This window comes from Stenella coeruleoalba (assembly GCF_951394435.1).
Source record: "Stenella coeruleoalba genome assembly, chromosome: 9".
NCBI classification, from domain to species: Eukaryota; Metazoa; Chordata; class Mammalia; order Artiodactyla; family Delphinidae; genus Stenella; species Stenella coeruleoalba.
Window position 1 is genome coordinate 57,265,466 of NC_137155.1, and position 21,790 is coordinate 57,287,255.

Sequence of the window (21,790 nt, forward strand, 5' to 3'; positions counted from 1 at the left end):
GCGGCCTCTCTTGTTGTGGAGCATAGGCTCCAGATGCGCAGGCTCAGTAGGTGTGGCTCACGGGCCTAGTTGCTCCGCGGCATGTGGGATCTTCCCAGACCAGGGCTTGAGCCTGTGTCCCCTGCATTGGCAGGCAGATTCTCAACCGCTACGCCATCAGGGAAGCCCCCTTGCTTCTGTTTTGGTTTTTTGGTTTTTTTTTTTTTTGGCCGTGAGGCATGTGGGATTTTAGCTCCCTGACCAGGGATCGAACCCACACCCCATGCATTGGAAGGCAAAGTCTTAATCACTGGACCGCCAGGGAAGTCCCGGTGCCATCTTATTTTATCTGTTCAACCATAATTCCCTTCTCTCTTCCGCCAGTGGTATTTTTTCAAGTATATCCCATAATTCCTATTATTTTCCTCTGAATATTTAACTATTCCTACTACTCTTGACTTATTCTTTAAGTCTCAGATTAAATCTCTCTTTTTCAGAGAGGACTTCTTTGACCTCTCAGTCTAAATTAGGTACCTTTATTAAACCTGGGAGCTATACTTTTATTTTATAGCACCATAATTTGTAGTTAATATTTCTGTGCTTATTTCTCTTAACAACTCCCATTGCTTAATTGTAAGGTCCATGAAGAAGAGGGATTATGTTTATTTTATTCACCACTGTATTTGCAGGCTCTAGTACAGTGCCTGATATTTGAAGTTAAATATTTGTTGAATGACTAAACAAGTTAATGGGGCAAACATAATTTATAGCATTTGCTTATAAAAATATTTGGTAAAAGAAATGTAGTGGGATCAGCAGTTTTATTGTCAATTAATCCCCTGCCCTGTCAGGAATACAATAGAAGTAGGCCAGTTTGCTTTCTACTTCCTGTCTTCTTGAGTTACTCTTGATTTCCCTGCTACTGACACTGTAGTTTTATATTACTTCTAACAGCTCTATTTATAAGAATTTCTGTTTGCTATTTCAGCAACTTGCTTCATGTTTGTCTTCTCCCCCAGTGTTTCTCAGTACCCTCACTCCTACCACAATCCTCTGCAGAGTTAGAATTAAGTCCTTTTTGTTAAGCACTGAAACCTACATCCAGACAGTGCCTGGAATGAACCAAGTGATCATTAAGCATTAGTTGAGTGAGCAAATGACAAAATGGATATATCACCATCTAACAGAATGTGTATTTTACTTATTTTGTTTCTTGTCCATCTGCCCTGCTCTAGATAAAGACTTCACGTGGGCAGGAATTTTTGTGTGTTTTGGTTATTCCTAAATCTCTAGTGCCTGCTGCATATTAGATACTCAAAAAATATTGAACATATGTGTGGATAAAAACTTACTATAAAAAAAAAACTCACTATAGTTTTTTTAAGTAACCAGCTCCCTAATATTATAAAAATATATATTTTAAAAATAACTTTTAATAGTATGAAGTAATTTAGGATTAAAAACCCTACCAATTTAAATTTATTTAGAAACTTAATATACCTTAAAGTATCATATTTTTGCATGTCATTCCAAAACCACTATTTAGAATTATCATTTTCATACTATTTCAGATATTCTGTATAAGCCCTTTACTAGAAATATGAAAAGGGACGAGTAAAGAAAATAATAAAGCACAAACACAATGGCAAATAATGATAAAAATGATGGTGGGAAGTACTTTATTAACGATTACCAGAGAAAAAATTAAAAAAATTTTTTAAAGTAAAACTATTTCAAAATGTTGTTTAACATCAGGTACCTGACTAGCGATTTTTCTGAATCATCATTTCATATTTCCAGATGATCTGCTTCCTTTTTAAGAATAGAAGAGTAATATTTGTATATACTTATAAATGATTAATGGAAGGTGTCTTGAGTATATCTGTGATGTTTTGTGGGTGACAAAATTAAAGGTACTGCAACTGTTGCTGTGTTTTTTTGCCTACATTCATAATTGAAGAAAATGCTAAATTTCAGTTAGAAGTTAGTGAAAAGATATAAACTTTTTTTTTTTCATCTAAGTTTATGGATTTCCTGAATTCTAAACATGGATCCTTTTGGAGTGGGGAGGCATGCACTGTGAATACAAATTTAAGAATCTTCTCTAAGTCAAGAGTTCAGTCTTCTAATTTGCCAAACAACCTAATCATAACTATTTTGTCCATGTTCCTGTATTCTGTTCACCCTGCCTCCAGTTTACCCCATGAGGAATCAAAGCTGCTTATTCCTCCTTTTCTTACCCTTATACTATTTGCAGAGGATTTATTTCATCTTTGATGGTAGTGGAGTGGAGTATGAACCTAGAGGAAACTCTATTAGGTTGGAATTCTCCATGAAGTTCCTTGGCTCTATCAGTGCATGCATAAATGTTTTGATGAAATCCTTGACTCCATTTAAGTAGTTTATTGTTTGCTTACAGAAGAACTTAACCATGCTCCTTTAAATTGATTTGCTTACACTTTTTTTTTTGGTGGTACGCGGGCCTCTCACTGTTGTGGCCTCTCCTGTTGCGGAGCACAGGCTCCAGACGCGCAGGCTCAGCGGCCATGGCTCACGGGCCTAGCCACTCGGCGTCATGTGGGATCGTCCCAGACCGGGACACGAACCTGCGTCCCCTGCTTTGGCAGGCGGACTCTCAACCACTGCGCCACCAGGGAAGCCCTGCTTACACTTTTGTAGAAGTATTTTATCGTCTCTTAACTCTTTTGCTGCTTTCATGCCCTTTTTTCACTTTTCTTGAATCATCTTTGAAATATTTTAAAAATTTACTCTCTCCCTTTTTCTCTCTGCACATTTCCACTTAAACATCCTGAATTATTATAGTGGTATGTCAGGGGTTTTTGAGTCTTGACAGGAGATGAGGGAACATCCATTGAGGGCCTGCTGTGTTCTAAACACACCCCTCATTTCTCAGTACTCTGAGGCCTGGGAAAGGTAAGTTCCTCAGGGTTATTTGTGCTGGAGCTGATGAGCAAATTCTGGTCTGACTCCAATCAACCATGTCATGCTGCCCCCCTGATTATTTGTTTCTACTTTCAACTGTGCCCAGTATAGTTTTGCTAGATTAACGTTGCTAAGGACCATCTCAGTGTGTTATTATTGTTCAAGAACTGTTAGGCCCATTGTAGTAAACTGTATGACACATCTGGCACATTTGCCCTTCAACCTGTGTTTTTAGCTGCATTTCTTCTACTCTTAACATGCATCCTGTGTTCTAAGTAAATCATTCACTTCCCAATCCTGCAATATGTTATATTTCATATGCCTTCTGTACTCTTTTCACGTACTTCGGAAGAACTTTTAATTCCCATTTCTCTTTTCAAACCTAAATTGACTTGCATTTTTCATGTTTACCAGTTTTGCTTTCAATGATAATGACTTATTCTATTTGAAGGCCACTTACTCTATTTTAAGGTCATTTTATAGGTAAAAATTTGTTAACATAGAGTGTCATCTCTACTCCCAAGGGATGACAATCAGCAAAACCAGCTGAATTTTACTTTACAGATGAAAATTTTCATCCTTGTATCTTTGGTAATATTTTTGGTTGAATTCTTTAATTTTAATTTTTCAAGTTTTTTTTTTTTTTGGATGTGGACCATTTTTAAAGTCTTTTTCGAATTTGTTACAATATTGCTCTGTTTTATGTTTTGTTTTTCTGGCTGTGGGGCATGTGGGATCTTAGCTCCCCGACCAGGGATTGAACCTGCACCCCACCGGCATTGGAAGGCGAAGTCTTAAGCACTGGACTGCCAGGGAAGTCCCTGGTGCAATTTAAATATGATAAAATTCTCTCATTTTAAGTGCAATTTGATGAATTTTGGCAAATACATATAGTTCTCTACCATTACATTCAAACTATAGAATGTTTTATTTCTGCACATAGTTCCCTCATGCTCATATGTAGTCTATTCCTCCAGCTACCCCTAGTCCCAGACAACCACTGTTCTGCTTTCTGTTACTCTGTAGTTTTACTTTTTCTAGCATTTCACATAAATGTGGTCATACAGAATTTATTCACTAATTGATAGATGTTAATCCTTTTACCAGCTGATGGGCATTCAAATTATTTCTCATGTTTTGCTGTTACGAGTAATGCTGCTCTGAACATTCTTTTACAAGTTTTTTTTTGTGGACATGTGTTTTCATTTTTCTTGAGTAGATACCTAGGAAGGGAATTGCTGGCTTATATGGTATATAAGTGTATGTTTTTAAGAAACACCCAGATTGTTTTCCAAAAAGGCTGTACACTTTGCATTCCCACCAGCAGTGTGTGAGCATTCCAGTCACTAGCCCTTGGTATTGTCAGTTTTTAATTCTAGTCGTTCTAGTGAGTGTGTCAGGTTACCTCATTGTGGTTTTAGTTTTAATTTCTCCGACGACTAGTGTTTTTTTAATTATTATTTTTTAATGTTAAACTTAAAAAATTTTTTTAATTGAAGTATAGTTGATTTATAATATTGTGTTAGTTTCAGGTGTACAGCATAGTGATTCAGTATTTTTGCAGATTATATTCCATTATAGGTTATTACAAGATAATGGGTATAATTCCCTATGCTACACAGTAAATCCTTGTTGCTTATCTATTTTGTATATAGTAGTTTTTATCTGTAATCTCATACCCCTAATTTGTCCCTCCCACCTCCCCTCTCTCCTTTGGTAACCACGTTTGTTTTCTATATTTGTGAGTCTGTATTATTTTTTAGATTCCACATATTAGTGATACCATACATATAGTATTTGTCTTTGACTTATTGAATCAAGTGCACACGTGGGCGCGCGCGCGCGCGCACACACACACACACACACACACATACACACACACACACACACACACACACACACACACACACACACACCCCACCCCCACCCCCATCTTCTTAATCCAGTTGTCTGTTAATGGGCACTTGGATTACTTCCATGAATACCTTTGCTATTTTAAATAGTGCTGCTATGAACATTAGGGTGTATGTATCTTTTAAGATTAGTGTTTTCATTTTTTCCAGATAGTCCCCGATGACTGACTGGTGATGCTCGACATCTTTTCGTGTGCCTACAGGCCATTCATATATATTCTTTTGTGAAGTGTCTGTTCAGAGCTTTCACCTGATTCTTTATTGGGTTATCTTTTTTGGATTTAAGAGTTTTAAAAAATATATTCCACATACAATTTCTATGTTATATATTTTGGAAATATTTTCTCCCAATTTGTGGTTTGCCTTTTCATTTTTAAAAATACTATCTTTTGAAGAGCAAAAGCTTCTAATTCTGAAGTAGTACAGTTTAGCAATATTTTTCTTAATGGTTCATGCTGTATGTGTCCTATCTGAAATTTTTGCCTAACCCAGGGTTACAGAGATTTTCTCCTATTTTTTAATCCAGTATATTTTATAGTTTCAGCTCTTAGGTTTAGATTTATGATCTACTTAAAATTAATTTTTGTGTAAGGAATGATATGTAGTTAAAATTTTTTTATTTGTATGCAGATATCCAGTTTTTTTGCATCATATATTTAAAAGAACATGTTTTTCCTCCATTGTATTACTTCTGCATCTTTGTTGAAAATTAATTGACAAGAGTATGGGTATATTTTTGGGATCTCTTTTCTGTTTTATTGATTTATATTAGGGGTCAGCATACTAAGGCCTACATCCAAATTTGACTTGTGGCCTGTTTTTGTAAATAAGGTTTTATTAAAGCATATTGCCATGCCCATTCATTTTTAGGTGTTGTCTATGACTGCAATAGCAGAGAGAGATTTGAGTAGTTGTGACAGAGACTATGTGTCCTACAAAGCTGAAAATATCTACCATCAGGCCCTTTATGGAAAGTTTGCCTACCCCCGGTCTGTTTATCCTTAGGCTAAGACTGTACTCAGTTGATTACTGTAGCTTTATAATAAGTCTGGAAATCAGATTGTGTAAGTCTTGAAGTTTGTTCTGCTTTTTAAAAATGGGCTGTTCAAGGACCTTTGTGTTTCCATGTACATTTTATAATCAGTTTGTCAGTTTATACAAAAGCCTGCTGGAATTTCGATTGGGATCGCATTGAATCTGTAGATCAATTTGGGGGGAATTAATAGCATAAAAATAAGTTTTCCAGTCCATGAATGTGGTATATTTCTCTATTTGCTGAGGCTCTCTTTAATTTCTCTCAGTAATGTTTGTGGCTTTTAGTTTATAGACCTTGCACATCTTTTGCTAAATTTATTCCTCAGTATTTAATTTTTATCTATGAATGTTACTATAAATAGAATTTTAAAAAATTTCATTTGCTGATATATGGTAGTACAGTTGGTTTTATATATTGACCTTATATACTGCAGCCTTGCTAAATTAACTCATTCTCCTAGTTCTAGTGTATTCCTTAGGATTTTCCACTTCTGTGATGATATCATCTGTGAGTAAAGATGGTTTTACTTCTTCCTTTCCAGTCTGTCTGCCTTAATCTTAATCTTAACACTGTTTAGAACCTCCAGTATAGGGACTTCCCTGATGTTCCAGACTCTGCGCTCCCCCGTGCACAGGGCCTGGCTTTGATCCCTGGTCAGGAAACTAAATCCCGCATGCAGCAACTAAAAGATCCTGCACGCCGCAACGAAGATCCCGAGTGCTGCAACTAAGACCCGGTGCAGCCAAATAAATAAATATTAAGGGCTTCCCTGGTGGCGCAGTGGTTGAGGGTCCGCCTGCCGATGCAGGGGACACGGGTTCGTGCCCCGGTCCGGGAGGATCCCACATGCCGCGGAGCGGCTGGGCCCGTGAGCCATGGCCACTGAGCCTGCGCGTCCGGAGCCTGTGCTCCGCAGCGGGAGAGGCCACAGCGGTGGGAGGCCCGCGTACCGCAAAAAAAAAAATTAAAAAAAAAAAAAAAGAAACTCCAGTATAATGTTGAATAGAAGTGGTTAGAACAGACATTTTTGCCTTAATATTTGATCTTAGGTAGAACCATTTAATTTTTCCCCATTAAGATTCACTGTAGGTTTTTATAGATGTCTTTTTTTTTTAAATCATGGATGCCTGTTGAATTTTATAAAATGTTTCTTCTTGAAGTTATTGAAATGATTGTATGCTTTTTTCCTTTAGTCTATGAACGTGTGATGAATTACACTGATTTTTGGATGTTAAACTAAATTTGCATTCTTGTGATAAAACCCACTTGGTCATGATTTTTTTAAATTAATTTTGGCTGTGTTGGGTCTTTGTTGCTGCGTGTGGGCTTTCTCTAGTTGCAGCGAGCAGGGGCTGCTCTTTCTTGCGGTGCGAGGGCTTCTCATTGTGGTGGTTTCTCTTGTTGCGGAGCACGGGCTCTAGGCATGGTCTTTAGTTGTGACACACGGGCTCTAGAGCGCAGGCTCAGTAGCTGTGGCACACAGGCTTAGTTGCTTCGCGTCATGTGGGATCTTCCCAGACCAGGGATCGAACTCATGTCCCCTGTATTGGCAGGCAGATTCTTAACCACTGCGCCACCACGGAAGTCCCAATGTATTATTTTCTAATATTGAATTTGATTTCTTAATTAAGTTAAGGATTTTTACATCAGTATTCGTGAGGGTCTGCAGTTGAGGTCTGCCGTTTTCCTGTGATGTCACTGGTTTGGGTATCAGGATAATACTGGCCTTGTAAAGTAAGCTGAGACTTTTTTTTCCTCTAGTTTTTGAAAGAATTTATACAAGATTAGTATTTTTTAAAATGTTCGATAGAGTTTACCAGGGAAGCAGTCTGAGTTGTTTTTTGTCTTGTGATTTTTACTAATAGCTAAGTTGTAAGAGATTCGCAATTTCCTCTCAATTAGCAATAAAAAAGGTACTTTATTGGCACAAATAAATTTGAAAATATATTGGGCTTTATCCTGCTTTCTGATTTTGTTAGATGTGGAAGGGACATTTATGAGAAGTTGAGAACCAGCCTTTCCAACTGTGTACTTTAAATATAATAGGGAAATCATTTTATTGTTATATTTTGGCTAAATACTTAATGCTCTTCTTGTTAAAAAACATTTGGTTGCTTATTCACCTTTGTTTTTGTTAATTTTAGGAACTTAAGAGGAGTATAGAAAATCAAGCAGAAAGGAAATTGGAGGGTCAGAATTCCCAGAGTCCTCAGCAGATCTCACAGTGTTTCAACACAAGCTCAGAGCAAAATGGTCATGTTCCTGCAGTGCCAGATACACAACCAGTTCTGCAGTTTGGTAATCCTTATGCAACACAGGAAACAAGAGGTTATTAAAATATTTTTGGTTGGGGTTAGCTGAATGTGGAGGTTTTTTTTGTTTGTATCTTCCTGGGATTAGAGAACTGTTGGTTATGATCAACTCTAATAGAAATCTTGCTTTATAATAAGCAGTTTTAATGTTTAACACTAACTGGCTTCATCTAGAAGCAGTACACCATGAATGAGGAGTCTATTTGCTTATTGCACATAGTTCTTATTTTTAAAGATCATTTGGGTTAAAAAAAAGACATTTTTTGGATACACTAAAGTGGTTCTTTATATTCTGTTCATCGTAGCTATACACGGAGATTCTAATTTTAGTACCAGGTTTTTACCCTACCCTTCCAAAATTTTTATTTCAGATGGAGCAGATGGTGCTTTTTACCCAGATGAAATCCAAAGGCCACCTGTGAGAGTACCCTCTTGGGGACTGGAAGATAATGTTGTCTGCAGCCAGCCTGCCCGAAATCTAAGTCGACCTGATGGTTTAGAAGACCCTGAGGATAGTAAAGTAAATTGAATTTCTATTTTCTGAGCCTGTCCCTTTTATTTTTTGTCCTGTGTAGAGAGTTATGTGTGTGTAGAAAGAGAGAATGTGTATGCTCGTGTGTGCACATGATTGCTTACTTGATTTTTTGAAAAATCTGCTTGTATTTAAATTTGAAAAATCAACCATTAATATGCTTCAGACTTATACTGTAGGATTTATTGAGAGAATGACCTTAGAATATTGTAGTTATAAGATAGTTTAATTTAAAAAATTTTTTAAAAGTTGAGCTATAATTGACATATAACATGTTTCAGGTGTGCAACATAGCGATTCGGTATTTGTGTATATTGCAAAATGATCATAACAAGTCTAGTTAACATCCATCATCATACAGCTATAATTTTTTTCTTGTGATGAGAACTTTTAAGATCTACTCTCTTAGCAACTTTCAAATATACAATACAGTATTAACTGTAGTCACAGATAGTTTAATCTTAATTATCACAGAGTAATTTACTATATTCTTTTGATTGTAGATGTACCAGGTTGCAAGAAGCAAAGCGTTAATGACAGTGTTATGCTTTGGTGTGCATCTTTTCAGTTTTGCATTTATATCCCACTTTAAGTTATAAAGTGGACTCTTCGTTATCTTTAGCAAGAAAAAGGAAGAAGTGTGTGTATCATAGTTTTCTTTTTCAGAGAAATACTCTTGTAGACATCATTAGTATTTAATCTCTCAGCAGTACAGTACTGATGATAATTGAATCAGTTTACATGGCATGGCATTCTTTTTATTTCATTTAAGAGATTTCTTCACCATTTAATAGATCCTTTTCCTCATAGCTTTTTGGATTTTCTGGTCATTAAGGTGTGTTTAAAAGAAATGCTTTATCATGCTCTTTGCAAGTACAGCGGTATCATGACCTGTTTCTCATTTAATCTAGTTTGCTGCATTTAATTGCTATTAACCTTTGCAGAAACTGATCAGTGTTCAGACAGGCATGATTTTAGCCCTAGTGCTCAACACCCATAATGGAGAAAAATGTATTTCTCTCTTCTGCCTTTTGGCCTCCTATATCCATTACTGGGAATAATTAGGAAAACTGTCAGAACTTTGGTAGCCTATATGAAGTCTAGAGTATCATCTTACTGCTTTATCACACCTTTACTTCACATTTTGCATATTTAATCTGATCATTCTTGGCACAGATGTTACATGTGACAAGCTCTTCTCTTCTGTAGTCATCTGCTTCAGTTTAATTAGTAGAGTGTTCTTTCTGATCTGTGTGCTTTGCCCTCCTGCAAACCCATGAGAAGCAGTGTTAGAGTCTTGTGCTCATTTGCTGACATGCTTAGATTTGGTAATGAGATGGAAGGGGTCTTAATAGGCACACCTTGGGTAATTGTATTTTGCTATCAGAGGATTTTTCACATTAGAAACTAATTTTTTTGCACATTCAGACCTTATTTTTTTTTAAAAATTCTTGTCATTACAACAACAAAAATCACTTGCAAATGAAATGTTTTAGTTAAGTAGTTTTAGTTAGAATATAAAAAGCAGCTCTGAGTTGACCTGTTCCTTTTCTCTGGCTCTTTGCCCTGGAAGTATTTAACAGCCTGGGACCCAGTGCCTTTCAGTTGGGGTTGAAGCGGCTGCACTTCCAGCCCCCTTCAGTCACACCTACCATATCTCCTCCCTTCTGTACCAAAAACTTTCTGTCTCACGCCCCTTCACCTCATAGTTGTAATTATGATGATAGTGATGGCAATAGACATTTCTGTAGTTTTATTGGACAGCTAATGCTTAACACTTTAAATATATTAACTCTTCATAGCTGTCCTATGAGGTAGAAACTATTACTATGTTTTATAATGGAGGAAGCAGAGACAGACTACCTGGCTTGCTTGAAGTCATACAGCTGGTAAGCGTACAGCCTCATCAGTTTGGCTATGGAAGTTGTGGTTTTACCACCTATCAGCCTACCAAGTGGCTAAACCACAGGTTCCCAAACTTTCTCAGTTAATGGCACCTTTAGCATCTCAGTAGCCTCCTGCACAGTTTTTGGAACCATGGTCTAAACTCTTCCTACACAAAAACATCATTTTTGGACCAACACTATTGGTATCTCCTGGGAGCTTGTTAGAAATAAGGAACCTCTGGCTCCACTCCAGACCTACAGAGAATCAGACTGCATTTAACAAAGTCTTTCGGTGATCATGCGCTTAATAAAATTTGAGTTGCACTGGTCTAAGCTTCCTAAGGCCCATCAGGCAAGGTTGGATTACTTTCTCTTCCTTTAACACATATCCCACTTTCCAATTGTTTTTATGCCTTTGTATAATGTTTCCCTTTCACCTGACTAGCTTTACTTCTTTCCTTTCTCCTCTATCTCTGAAAGACTGAGGTTCACACATTCTGTTAATGTGTAGTTTGCAGCTTTCCACATGAATCCTTCACTATGAACCCCCCAATTGAAGACTGACAATTTTTGTATTTACATTTTTTTCTCATGAATTTTTTAGTTTTTATTCTCAGAAAGATCTGTGGTTTTCAAAGGGGCTATGACTCCACAATTATTGGGAATCACTGCTTTAAAGAATCAAGGCCTGTTTCCCATTGTCATGACACATGGAATTTTTGCCTTTCTTAAATTTTGCCATTTTTCATATGTTGTCTTATTTTTAAAATTTTACTTTGAATATAACCAGTATGTTTTCTGTTTACAAAAGTAGTATATAATTACAGCCAATTCACTTTTATCAAGACTGCCAAGACATTTATTTAAAATTAATTAATTTATTTTTGGCTGTGTTGGGTCTTCATTGCTGTGTGTGGGCTTTCTCTAGTTGCGGTGAGCGGGGGCTACTCTTCGTTGCAGTGCGTGGGCTTCTCATTGCGGTGGCTTCTCTAGGTGTAGAGCATGGACTCTAGGCACATGGGCTTCAGTAGTTGTGGTGTGCAGGCTCTAGAGCGCAGGCTCAGTAGTTGTGGCGCAAGGGCATAGTTGCTCCACGGCATGTGGGATCTTCCTGGACCAGGGATCGAACCCGTGTCCCCTGCATTGACAGGCAGATTCTTAACCACTGCACCACCAGGGAAGTCCCCCAAGACATTTCAAAGGGGAAAGAATAATCATTTCAACAAATGGTGCTGGGACATTTGGATATCCATATGCAAAAAAATGAAATTGGACTTCTACCTCATACCATATACAAAAATTAACTCAAATTGAACCTAAATATAAGAGCTAAAGTATAAAATTCAAAAGAAAACATAGAGATAGATCTTTGTGATGTTAGGCAATGGTTTCTTAGATATGACATCAAAAGCACAAGCAGCAAAGGAAAAAATAGATAAATTAGACATCATCAAAAGGATTACATGAGGGGCTTCCCTGGTGGCGCAGTGGTTTAGAATATGCCTGCCAATGCAGGGGACATGGGTTCAAGCCCCGGTCCAGGAAGAGCCCACATGCCACAGAGCAACTAAGCCTGTGTACCACAACTACTGAGCCTGCACTCTAGAGCCCACAAGCCACAACTACTGAAGCCTGTGTGCCTAGAGCCCATGCTCCGCAACAAGAGAAGCCACCGCAATGAGAAGCCCGTGCACTGCAATGAGGAGTAGCCCCCGCTCACCGCAACTAGCCTGTGTGCAGCAACAAAGACCCAACGCAGCCAAAAATAAAATAAATTAAAAAAAAAAGATTACATGAATTCTATATGTTCTGTTTTTTGTTTTTTTTTAATACACACTTTGTTCTAGCTGATTGTGTATCTCTGGTTGGCATCTCTTTTTGTTTTTTTTTTTAAATATTTATTTATTTAGGCACGCCCGGTCTTAGTCGCGGCATGCGGGATCTTCGTTGCGACATGTGGACTCTTAGTTGCAGCATGCATGTGGGAACTAGATCCCTGACCAGAGATCGAACCCAGGCCCCCTGCATTGGGAGTGTGGAGTCTTACCCACTGGACCACCAGGGAAGTCCCTGGTTGGCATCTCTTAATGCTGAATTTTACCTTCTCTATACCATATAGTACAATGCCTTTCATATACAGTAGAGTCTATTTAAATATTTGTGACTAACGATTTTAGCTAAAGAAATGCTTTTAATTATTTTTATTTTCTGCCTACTAATGTTCAGATCATCTTAGAAAGGTAATTTTTGGTAACAGCTTTATTGAGATATAATTCACATACCATACAATTACCATTTAAAGTATACAATTCAGTGGTTTTTAGTATATTCAGAGAATTGTGCAGCTATCACCACATTCAATTTTAGGACATTTTCCTCACCACAAAAAGAAGCTCTGTACCGTTTAGCAGTTACTTTGTCTCTGTAGAGTTGCTTATTCTGGACATTTATGTAAGTCAGATCTTATAACGTGAGGTCTTTTGTGACTGGCTTCTTTCACTTAGCATAATGTTTTCCAGATCCATCCATGTTTTAGCATACATGCATATTTAGCTTGAAGAATGTACTGCATTCCTTTTTATTAAATGCTGAATAGTGTGCTGTATGGATATACCACATTCTGTTTATCCATTTCTCTGTTGATTAACAGTTGGCTCTTGTGAATAGTGCTGCTGTGAACTTATGTACAAGTTTTTGTTTTGAATACCTTTTTCAGTTTGGTTATATACCTAGGAGTTGAATTGCTGGGTCATAGGGTAACTCTATGTTTAACCTTTTGAAGAATTGCATGATTCCTTTTCCATTGGCAGTGTGTACGTGTAAGAGTTCCAGTTTATCTACATCTTTTCCCACACTTGTTGTCTGTTGTTTTGATGATAGCCCATCCTAGTAGATGAGAAGTGGCATATCATCATGATTTTGATTTGCATTTCCCTGATGGCTAATGATATTGAGCATCTTTAATGTGCTGGTTGACCATTTGTATATGTTCTTTGGGAAAATGTCTATTCAAGTCCTTTGGCCATTTTTATATAGGATTATTTGTCCCTTGCCAGATAAATGATTTGCAAATATTTTCCCATCTGTGGATTGTCTTTATATTCTTTTGGTGGTATCCTTTGCAGCACAAAAGTTTTAAATTTTGATGAAGTCAAATTTACCTATCCGTTTTTTGCTTGTACTTTTGTTGTCGTATCTCAGAAACCATTGCTTTATCTAAGGTAGCTCTAGCTTCTAATTTAGGTCTTTGGTTTGTTTTAAGTTTTGAATATGGAGAAAAGTAACTTTTTTTGGTATTCTTTTCCATTATGGTTTATTACAGGACATCGAATATAGTTCCCTGTGCTGTACAATAGGTCTTTGTTGTTTATCCATTCTATATGTAATAGTTTGCATCTGCTAATCCCAAACTCCCAATCCAACCACCCCCCTCTACCGGCTCCCCTTGGCAACCACAAGTCTTCTCTCTGTGAGTCTGTTTCTGTTTCGTAGATAAGTTCATTTGTGTCATTATTTTAGATTCCACATATAAGTGATATCATATGGTATTTGGCTTTCTCTTTCTGACTTACTTCGCTTAGTGTGATAATCTCTAGGTCCATGTAGCTGCAAATGGCATTATTTCACTCTTTTTTTAAAAAATTTTTTAACATCTTTATTGGAGTATAATTGCTTTACAATGGTGTGTTAGTTTCTGCTTTACAACAAAATGAATCAGTTATATATATACATATGTTCCCATGTCTCTTCCCTCTTGCGTCTCCCTCCCTCCCACCCTCCCTATCCCACCCCTCCAGGCGGTCACAAAGCACCGAGCTGATCTCCCTGTGCTATGCGGCTGCTTCCCACTAGCTATCTACCTTACGTTTGGTAGTGTATATATGTGTCCATGCCTCTCTCTCGCTTTGTCACACCTTACCCTTCCCCCTCCCCATATCCTCAAGTCCGTTCTCTAGTAGGTCAGTGTCTTTATTCCTGTCTTACCCCTAGGTTCTTCATGACATTTTTTTTTCTTAAATTCCATATATATGTGTTAGCATTACGGTATTTGTCTCTTTCTTTCTGACTTACTTCACTCTGTATGACAGACTCTAGGTCTATCCACCTCATTACAAATAGCTCAATTTCGTTTCTTTTTATGGCTGAGTAATATTCCTTTGTATACATATATACCACACCTTCTTTATCCATTCATCTGTCGGTGGACATTTAGGTTGTTTCCATGTCTCGGCTCTTGTAAATAGTGTTGCATGAACATAGGGCTGCATGTATCTGAGAAAAGTAACATTTGAAAATAGAGATCTTACAAAATTATTTGCTTTCCTATTTTTAAAATACCTTTAAATTTTATGGAGTTGTAATTCAGTGATATTCCTTCATTGACATATTACTAGAAATGGATGTTTGGCTGAGCTTAAACAGTAACATCTCATAAAAAGAGAATGTTGACGAATTTTACTTAATAATACAGAGTTATAAGGATAAACATTAATTCTTTAGTTTTATATAAAAGTTACCCAGAGTCATTGGTACTCTGTTCTTAATGTGTTGATTTTGGCCTTAGCAAATGTTTCTTGTAGGATGCTCTTGAACTAAAGTAGTAATTATTAACTTAGTAAAAGTTCTATTAAGTGGTGGATCTTTCTTCATTGATATTCATTACTAGATCCTTAATGATATCTAAATATTTCAATTAATAATTCCTGGCAAAGGTGGAATCATAACACAGTTTCAGAAATTCTGATTGTCCGAATCCTAATGATTCAGATGGTGTAACTCAATCATTAGCTCCCGAGTGTGTATTGCTAGTTTGATCACAATTGCATTTTTTATTGTGGTTGAATACACATAACATAAAGTTTACCATCTTACTATTTTTTAGTACATGCTTCTATAGCAGTAAGTACAGATGACCCTTAACGCGAGGGTTAGGGGTGCCAACCCTCCATGCAGTTGAAAATCTGAGTATAACTTACAGTTGGTCCTCTACATCTGTGGTTTCTCCCATATCCACAGATCTGCATTCAAGGATCCAACCAACCTCAGTTCATGTAGTATTGTAGTATATACTATTGAAAAAATCCCGCATAAAAGCAGATCTATATAGTTCAAATCCTCATTGTTCAATGGTCAACAGTATATTCACATTGTTGTGCAACAAGTCTTCGGAACTCTTTTCATCTCGCAAAACAGAAACTCTATACCTGTTAAACAACTCCATTTCTCCCTCCCTCTGGCCCCTGGCATTCTACTTTGTCTCTCTGAATTTGACTATTCTGGATACCTCATATAAGTACAATAGAATCATACAGTATTTATCTTTTTGTGATGGGCTTATTTCACTTAATATATGTCCTCAAGATTCATTCATGTTGTAAGATGTCAGAATTTTTTTCCTTTTTAAGGCTAAATAATATTTCATTGTATGTGTATACCACATTTTGTTTATCCATGCATCCACTGATAAACATTTGAGTTGTTTCCACCTTTTGGCTATTGTGAATAATGCTGCTATGACCATAGGTGTACCAGTGTATCTGTTTGAGTTCCTGCTTTCAGTTCTTTTGGATATATACCCAGAAATGGAATTGTTGTATCGTATGGTAATTGTATTTTTATGATTGATTAAATGTATTTTGTTGTCTAAGAGATTAACCAATTTTAATACTATTTCAGATGTTCAAACTGGTTATATACTTTGATAAGAAAAACAAGAATATTTTTTAGAGACTAGATTTTGAGTTGAGCATCTCATGAGAAGTTTTGGGTTTCAAACAGAGCTTCAGTTTACCGTAGCATGTTTCCTTTGCTTAAAAACCAGTTTGCAAATAGAAAGAGTATTGTGCTCATGGGTCTAAAGGTACATGAACAATGTACAGTGGTTTAGACCTTTGTGGAGATTAAAATGCTATTGAAAATATTTTCTTAAGAAAAATTTAATTATTTGGAATTGTTCGTAAATACATTTTAGTGTGGTATTCCCAATAATATTTGCTTACAAGATTATTTCAGCAGTTTAGCTAAAATACTAGGTACTTATACTTTAAAACTTGCTATTCAAAATTCTTTTGACTTGACAACTTTCAGTGCTAAAACTTGATTGTTTTAGTAGTTTTGGGTGGAAATCTTGCTAAAATAGAGTACTAATAACCTTGATGACTGAAGTTTATTAATTAAAAACTTAATATTGAATGATGTCCTCACATTCTTTTAAGGTGTATAGTAAAGCTGTATGATCCAGTGTTGAAATCCTATTTGATGTTTTGGGTTCTTGTCTGCTTTCCTCTTTTTTTCACCAGTAGCCATTTTTTGTTGCAGCAGTGAGCCTGCCTTAATAGCCTCACTTCCTGGGCTAATTTGTTATATGTAAACTAGTATGGTTTGGAAACTAATTAGCCGAGCTTGATGAGTAAAATGGAATAACTGTATTTGGGAGTGAAAATTTGGTCATTTTGCATGACAAGATCACCAGAGACTTTATTATATGAATTGGTTACTCAGATTTTATTACATACTTCTTGGTTTTAAACTATTCTCCCAGTAGGTGACTTCTTATTTCATGAGGACTTATGTCTCATTATTACATCTAGAATTCTACTCTTCAGTTCCTCTCCCCTTTTATTCTGGTAGAAGATACAGAATAATAGTTCCCTTACCAAATTATATATGGCTTAGAAAGTATAAATTGCTTTTTTTGCCCCCCTCATCCACATATTTTATAAGCAGACATATTTTTAACATGTCTGATAGGTGGTCTGAAACTAGCACCTTAGCTAGTTCCAAACTCTATTGTTAGCTGCTTCATGGAAGCAGTGAATTGGTGTGAGCTGCAGCTGTTGTAAAACACAGGGAAAGGTGGTTATGAGATTTTTGGTTCCATTATATTTTCGCCCCTAGAAAGTTGTATTGTACAATATTATAAATATGTCTCATCAAGAATTTTGAACAGTAGAATATGAAGACCTTTTGTTCTTTTTCTTCAATAGCATTTCAAAAAATTTTAAAACATTTATATATGAGAAAATTTTGTTCATTATTTTATATGTAATTGTTTAAGCAGATTCATTTTCGGATATTGTTGCTGGAAGGCCTAAGTATGGCAGCCAGAGTAATGTGGCACAGAATCACAATTTGCCTGTTATACATATGTAAGCTTAGCAGATTCAACTACTAAATCATCTTCCCTCTTTGTCCCTGCAGATTTAAAAACTGTCTGGATTTTACTTACTTAAAGACTTTTAATTTTTGAAGTATATGAAGTACTTCCCCCAACATTCCCCAACTTCTCAGTGCCCTATTAGGTTATTGATCCTGTTTTTCTTTTGCCCAGTTATATCCTAAGGGAATCATGTAAACAAAAGTGTTTTCTCATGTGATGCACATGGGGAAAAAAAGTCTCTCACCTCCTTTTTTGAGCTTTTACGGGGGTGGGGGATAACTGTCAGAATAATAGCTAAGTTACCACGCCTTCCCTTACTGTTCCTTCCCCCCCCCCCAAAAAAAAATTCAATTTATCTTTTGTTTGGTCACTTAAAATTTCACATCACATACACTTTTTTGGAACCTCTTCCTATGACAGACCTGACTTATGAGCCTATTAATAGTTCTGGGGCAATCATGACTACCCAGCAACATAAGGACTTTAATCAGTGCCTCTTCCACCTGTTGTGTGCTGTTAGTTCATGACATGAGAGAAGCTAACAGACTGCTTAGGGGAAGAAAGCAAATGGGCACTTCAGATGATGTGGCTGCTTTGGATATGAAGTGACAGTCTGTGCTTGGATATTGATGTAGCAGCAGTGTGCAAATCTATAAAAAGTGACTAGAGGGATGCAGGCATGGAAATTCAAACCAGCATTTTCTTTCAGATTCAGACTCAGATTTACAGGGTTTTAGGAGTCTTCCTTGATAATGTTAATCAGATATTTAAATTTGAATCTGATTGTTTTACATTAGGGTTTTTGAGGCCTGTAGTTTGGTGCATTGCTTCACTTTAACATGGTTTTCCAGTTGGGTTTGCTTGTGTATTTGCCCCAAAACATACACACACACACAGAGTTTTCCTTTATTTATAATTTCTACGTATTGTGCAGTGGGTATATATTATCAAAGAAGATCCTGCCTATCTTACAGATTAATAGTCATTAAATGAGAATAAAAGGAAAAATAATGCAGTCTTAAGATTTTTATGAAAGTGGTCACCCAGTGTATGGAATGAAAAGTCGGTAAAGTTACCTACATATCGGTCAAAAAAGTCTATTGATCTCTACTTCATTCACACACACAGGTGTAGTATACTCTCCATTCCACTGAATACTGCTTTTTATTTCAAGGTATGACTTAGTCCATAGTGAAATACTCTCTAAAAAACAAAAAGTTACTTTCAAACATGTTTACATGAAAATCTAATTTAATGATAATAGAAGTAAATTTTTAAAAGTGTAATCTTATTTCCTTTATACGGTGCTTGATTGAATTAATTAATTGAGGAACTTCTATTTGGTTTCACTTTTCTCAAAAGTTGCACAATTATTGTTTGCCTAGGAAGATGAGAATGTGCCCACTGCCCCTGATCCTCCAAGTCAGCATTTACGTGGCCATGGAACAGGCTTTTGCTTTGATCCCAGGTAATTTTTCTCTTTCCTGTGTAGAATTGGGATTACCTGTGGCTCTCAACGTATGGTCCTTGAAAATTTGCTAGAAATGCATATGGTCCAGGGCCCTAACTCAGATCTTGTTGAACCCCAAATCCTTGCTGTAGGGCCCAGCAGTACACGTCTCAGCATGCCTCCAGGTGGTTCTGATGCGCACCGTACCTGGAGGACCAGCGCTGTAAACACCTTTAGTTGTTAAACTGAATGAACACTGTTGGGAAGCTACAAGTTGTATGAATCTTTATAGTTTTACGAAAGGCATATTTTGTTAAAAATTGAAGAATTCTTGTCACTGAGCCTCATTTCACATAATGTGATTGTATTTTTTGGATTTTGACGAGAAAAAGATTTTCTTTGTCAATCTAATCGTAAAACTAAAATTAGAGGCTTTACAAATGGTTTACACAGTTGTCAATAGCAAGCTTTTAGGAGCAGAAAAAGAGGTTCCTGGCGTAACTGAAGAGTTTCAAGGTAAGTGTTAGTATGCATATCAGCTTAACTAGATAAATGTAACCTCACTGTATCTGAAGGTTACTGCTGTTAAAAATCTGTTTATTAGAAATAGGTAATTCTTTCATTTTATTTCCTCAAGCTTTGATGTTCAGAAGAAATGTCCACTCTGTGAATTAATGTTCCCTCCCAACTACGATCAGAGCAAATTTGAAGAACATGTTGAAAGTCACTGGAAGGTGTGCCCAATGTGCAGCGAGCAGTTCCCTCCTGACTATGACCAGCAGGGGTTTGAAAGGCATGTACAAACCCATTTTGATCAGAATGTTTTAAATTTTGACTAGTTAATTTTTATTAGGAGTTAATAATACAGTTCAGCAGTTGGGAAAAAAACACACCTCAGACCACTAAGGAGACCACAAGGTGTCACTTTCATGTACCCTCTATTGCACTTTTCTGACCAAGAGCTACTTTGAGTTTGGTGTTACGTAGTGTCAGGGTCAGTCCTTGGTTTATCACTTATCAATAAATATAATTTTAACCTCTGTTAATCTTACCTGCTTAAGAAGTTCTTGTGTATTTGTATCTTTATTTATTCCCCATTTTGAAAAATCATATGAATGAAGGAAACGGATTATTTTAACGTTACCACACTGAAAAAATAGGTATGTATAGTGTGTTATTTAGCAGAATATTTACACATCTCTGTTGACCTTGTTGATTGAGCATGACTACTAAAAGTTATGTAACACAAAGAATTTATCATAAGTCTTACAAAGTTATTCTTTTGAATACAGAAACTTCATAATTTAGCCCATGAAATATTTTTTTTTAACCCTCTTTAGAAGGGGAGCTGCATGTAGAATGAGATCACATGCTTCCAAGACAGCAAATATCCTTTTTATATTTGAAATGTTTGCTTTAGGAATTAATAGAATGCATATTTTGCTAATTTTATGACTAAAAAATTTTAGAATATCTGATTATTTTTAAGCCATCTTAAAGTTGTATTTCTATCTGATGGGGAAATGGAACAAGATATGTCAGTGTAATTGTTTCATATTAAATGATCTACTAAACAGTGATGGTTGTGGCATAAAATCACAGAAAATGTATGTCTTTTTTCACATTTTCTTGATGAGTATAACTTTGAAAAAATGTTCTCAGTAAGTGATTAAATATGTAATGCATAAACCCAAATCAAACTATCGTGTTCGTTATGACTCTGCTGTATATAGTATTCATTAACATTAAAGTAGACACATTTTTAGAAGTGTGTAATTTCATTGTCAAATTTATTTGTGATAGTTTTTCATTAAGTCTAGCATCTTGAATGTCTTTTTGGTCTGGGTCACTAAAAAAATTTTCTGAACTACAGTCCTTTCCCCTTTTAGAATATGAATGTTAAGGATTTAAAGTACTGACTTTTTGATTTTGCTGTTTTTGTGGTTATCAAAATATTTAAGCTTGTCTTAAGCAAACTAGCTATCTAAGATGTTAACTTAATATTCAGTGTAGTGGCATTTTGGGGTACTATATGTGAACCGCATATACACCATCTCACTTGTATTTGTTTCTAGGAGCAGAATTCATGTATCGTTGGAGTCCTTTAAAAGGTGTGAGTCTAGGGCAAAACAGTATTGGGCAGTCAGATATCAGGACATGGCAGACCTGGGATGCAGCGGTAATGAAGACTCCATGTTTTAAGCTTCTGGATAGGTTATATGCTAAGCAGAATATATTCAGGTAAAATATGTTCAATGATATGAACATTTTTGTTCCATCAGTTAATAATTATGGACCATACTAACCTAAAAGTATCCTTTGAATATTATAGTGCTACTACCAGTGAAATGAAATTGTTCATCATACTAACCTAGGCAAAACATTGATGAAATCTACATGTCAGCTGAATTCTGCCCCCACCCAAAAAAGGCAGCCTTAGAACAAGGTACTGAATGGATATATTCGTTTCTGTGGCAAACTTGATACTGGTCTTTATAATGGATGCTAATGAAAATAAAGAGCCATGTTTATTTTGGGTCAGAGGCAGTTTATTTTAAATGTGATTTCATTTACATTTAT

At 36.3% G+C, this 21,790-nt stretch overlaps 1 protein-coding gene across 1 annotated transcript in view; it reads left to right on the forward strand.

Moving 5' to 3' along the window:
• TAX1BP1 (Tax1 binding protein 1) overlaps positions 1 to 21,748 on the forward strand; it is an 88,372-nt gene extending 66,624 nt beyond the window's left edge. Inside the window, exons 15-19 of the mRNA XM_079932138.1 lie at positions 8,016 to 8,199; positions 8,555 to 8,703; positions 19,146 to 19,228; positions 19,848 to 20,003; positions 21,286 to 21,748. Coding sequence (XP_079788264.1) covers positions 8,016 to 8,199; positions 8,555 to 8,703; positions 19,146 to 19,228; positions 19,848 to 20,003; positions 21,286 to 21,412 — 699 coding nt within the window. The 3' untranslated portion in view covers positions 21,413 to 21,748. The remainder of the gene's footprint in view (positions 1 to 8,015; positions 8,200 to 8,554; positions 8,704 to 19,145; positions 19,229 to 19,847; positions 20,004 to 21,285) is intronic.
• The last annotated feature ends 42 nt before the right edge of the window (positions 21,749 to 21,790 follow it).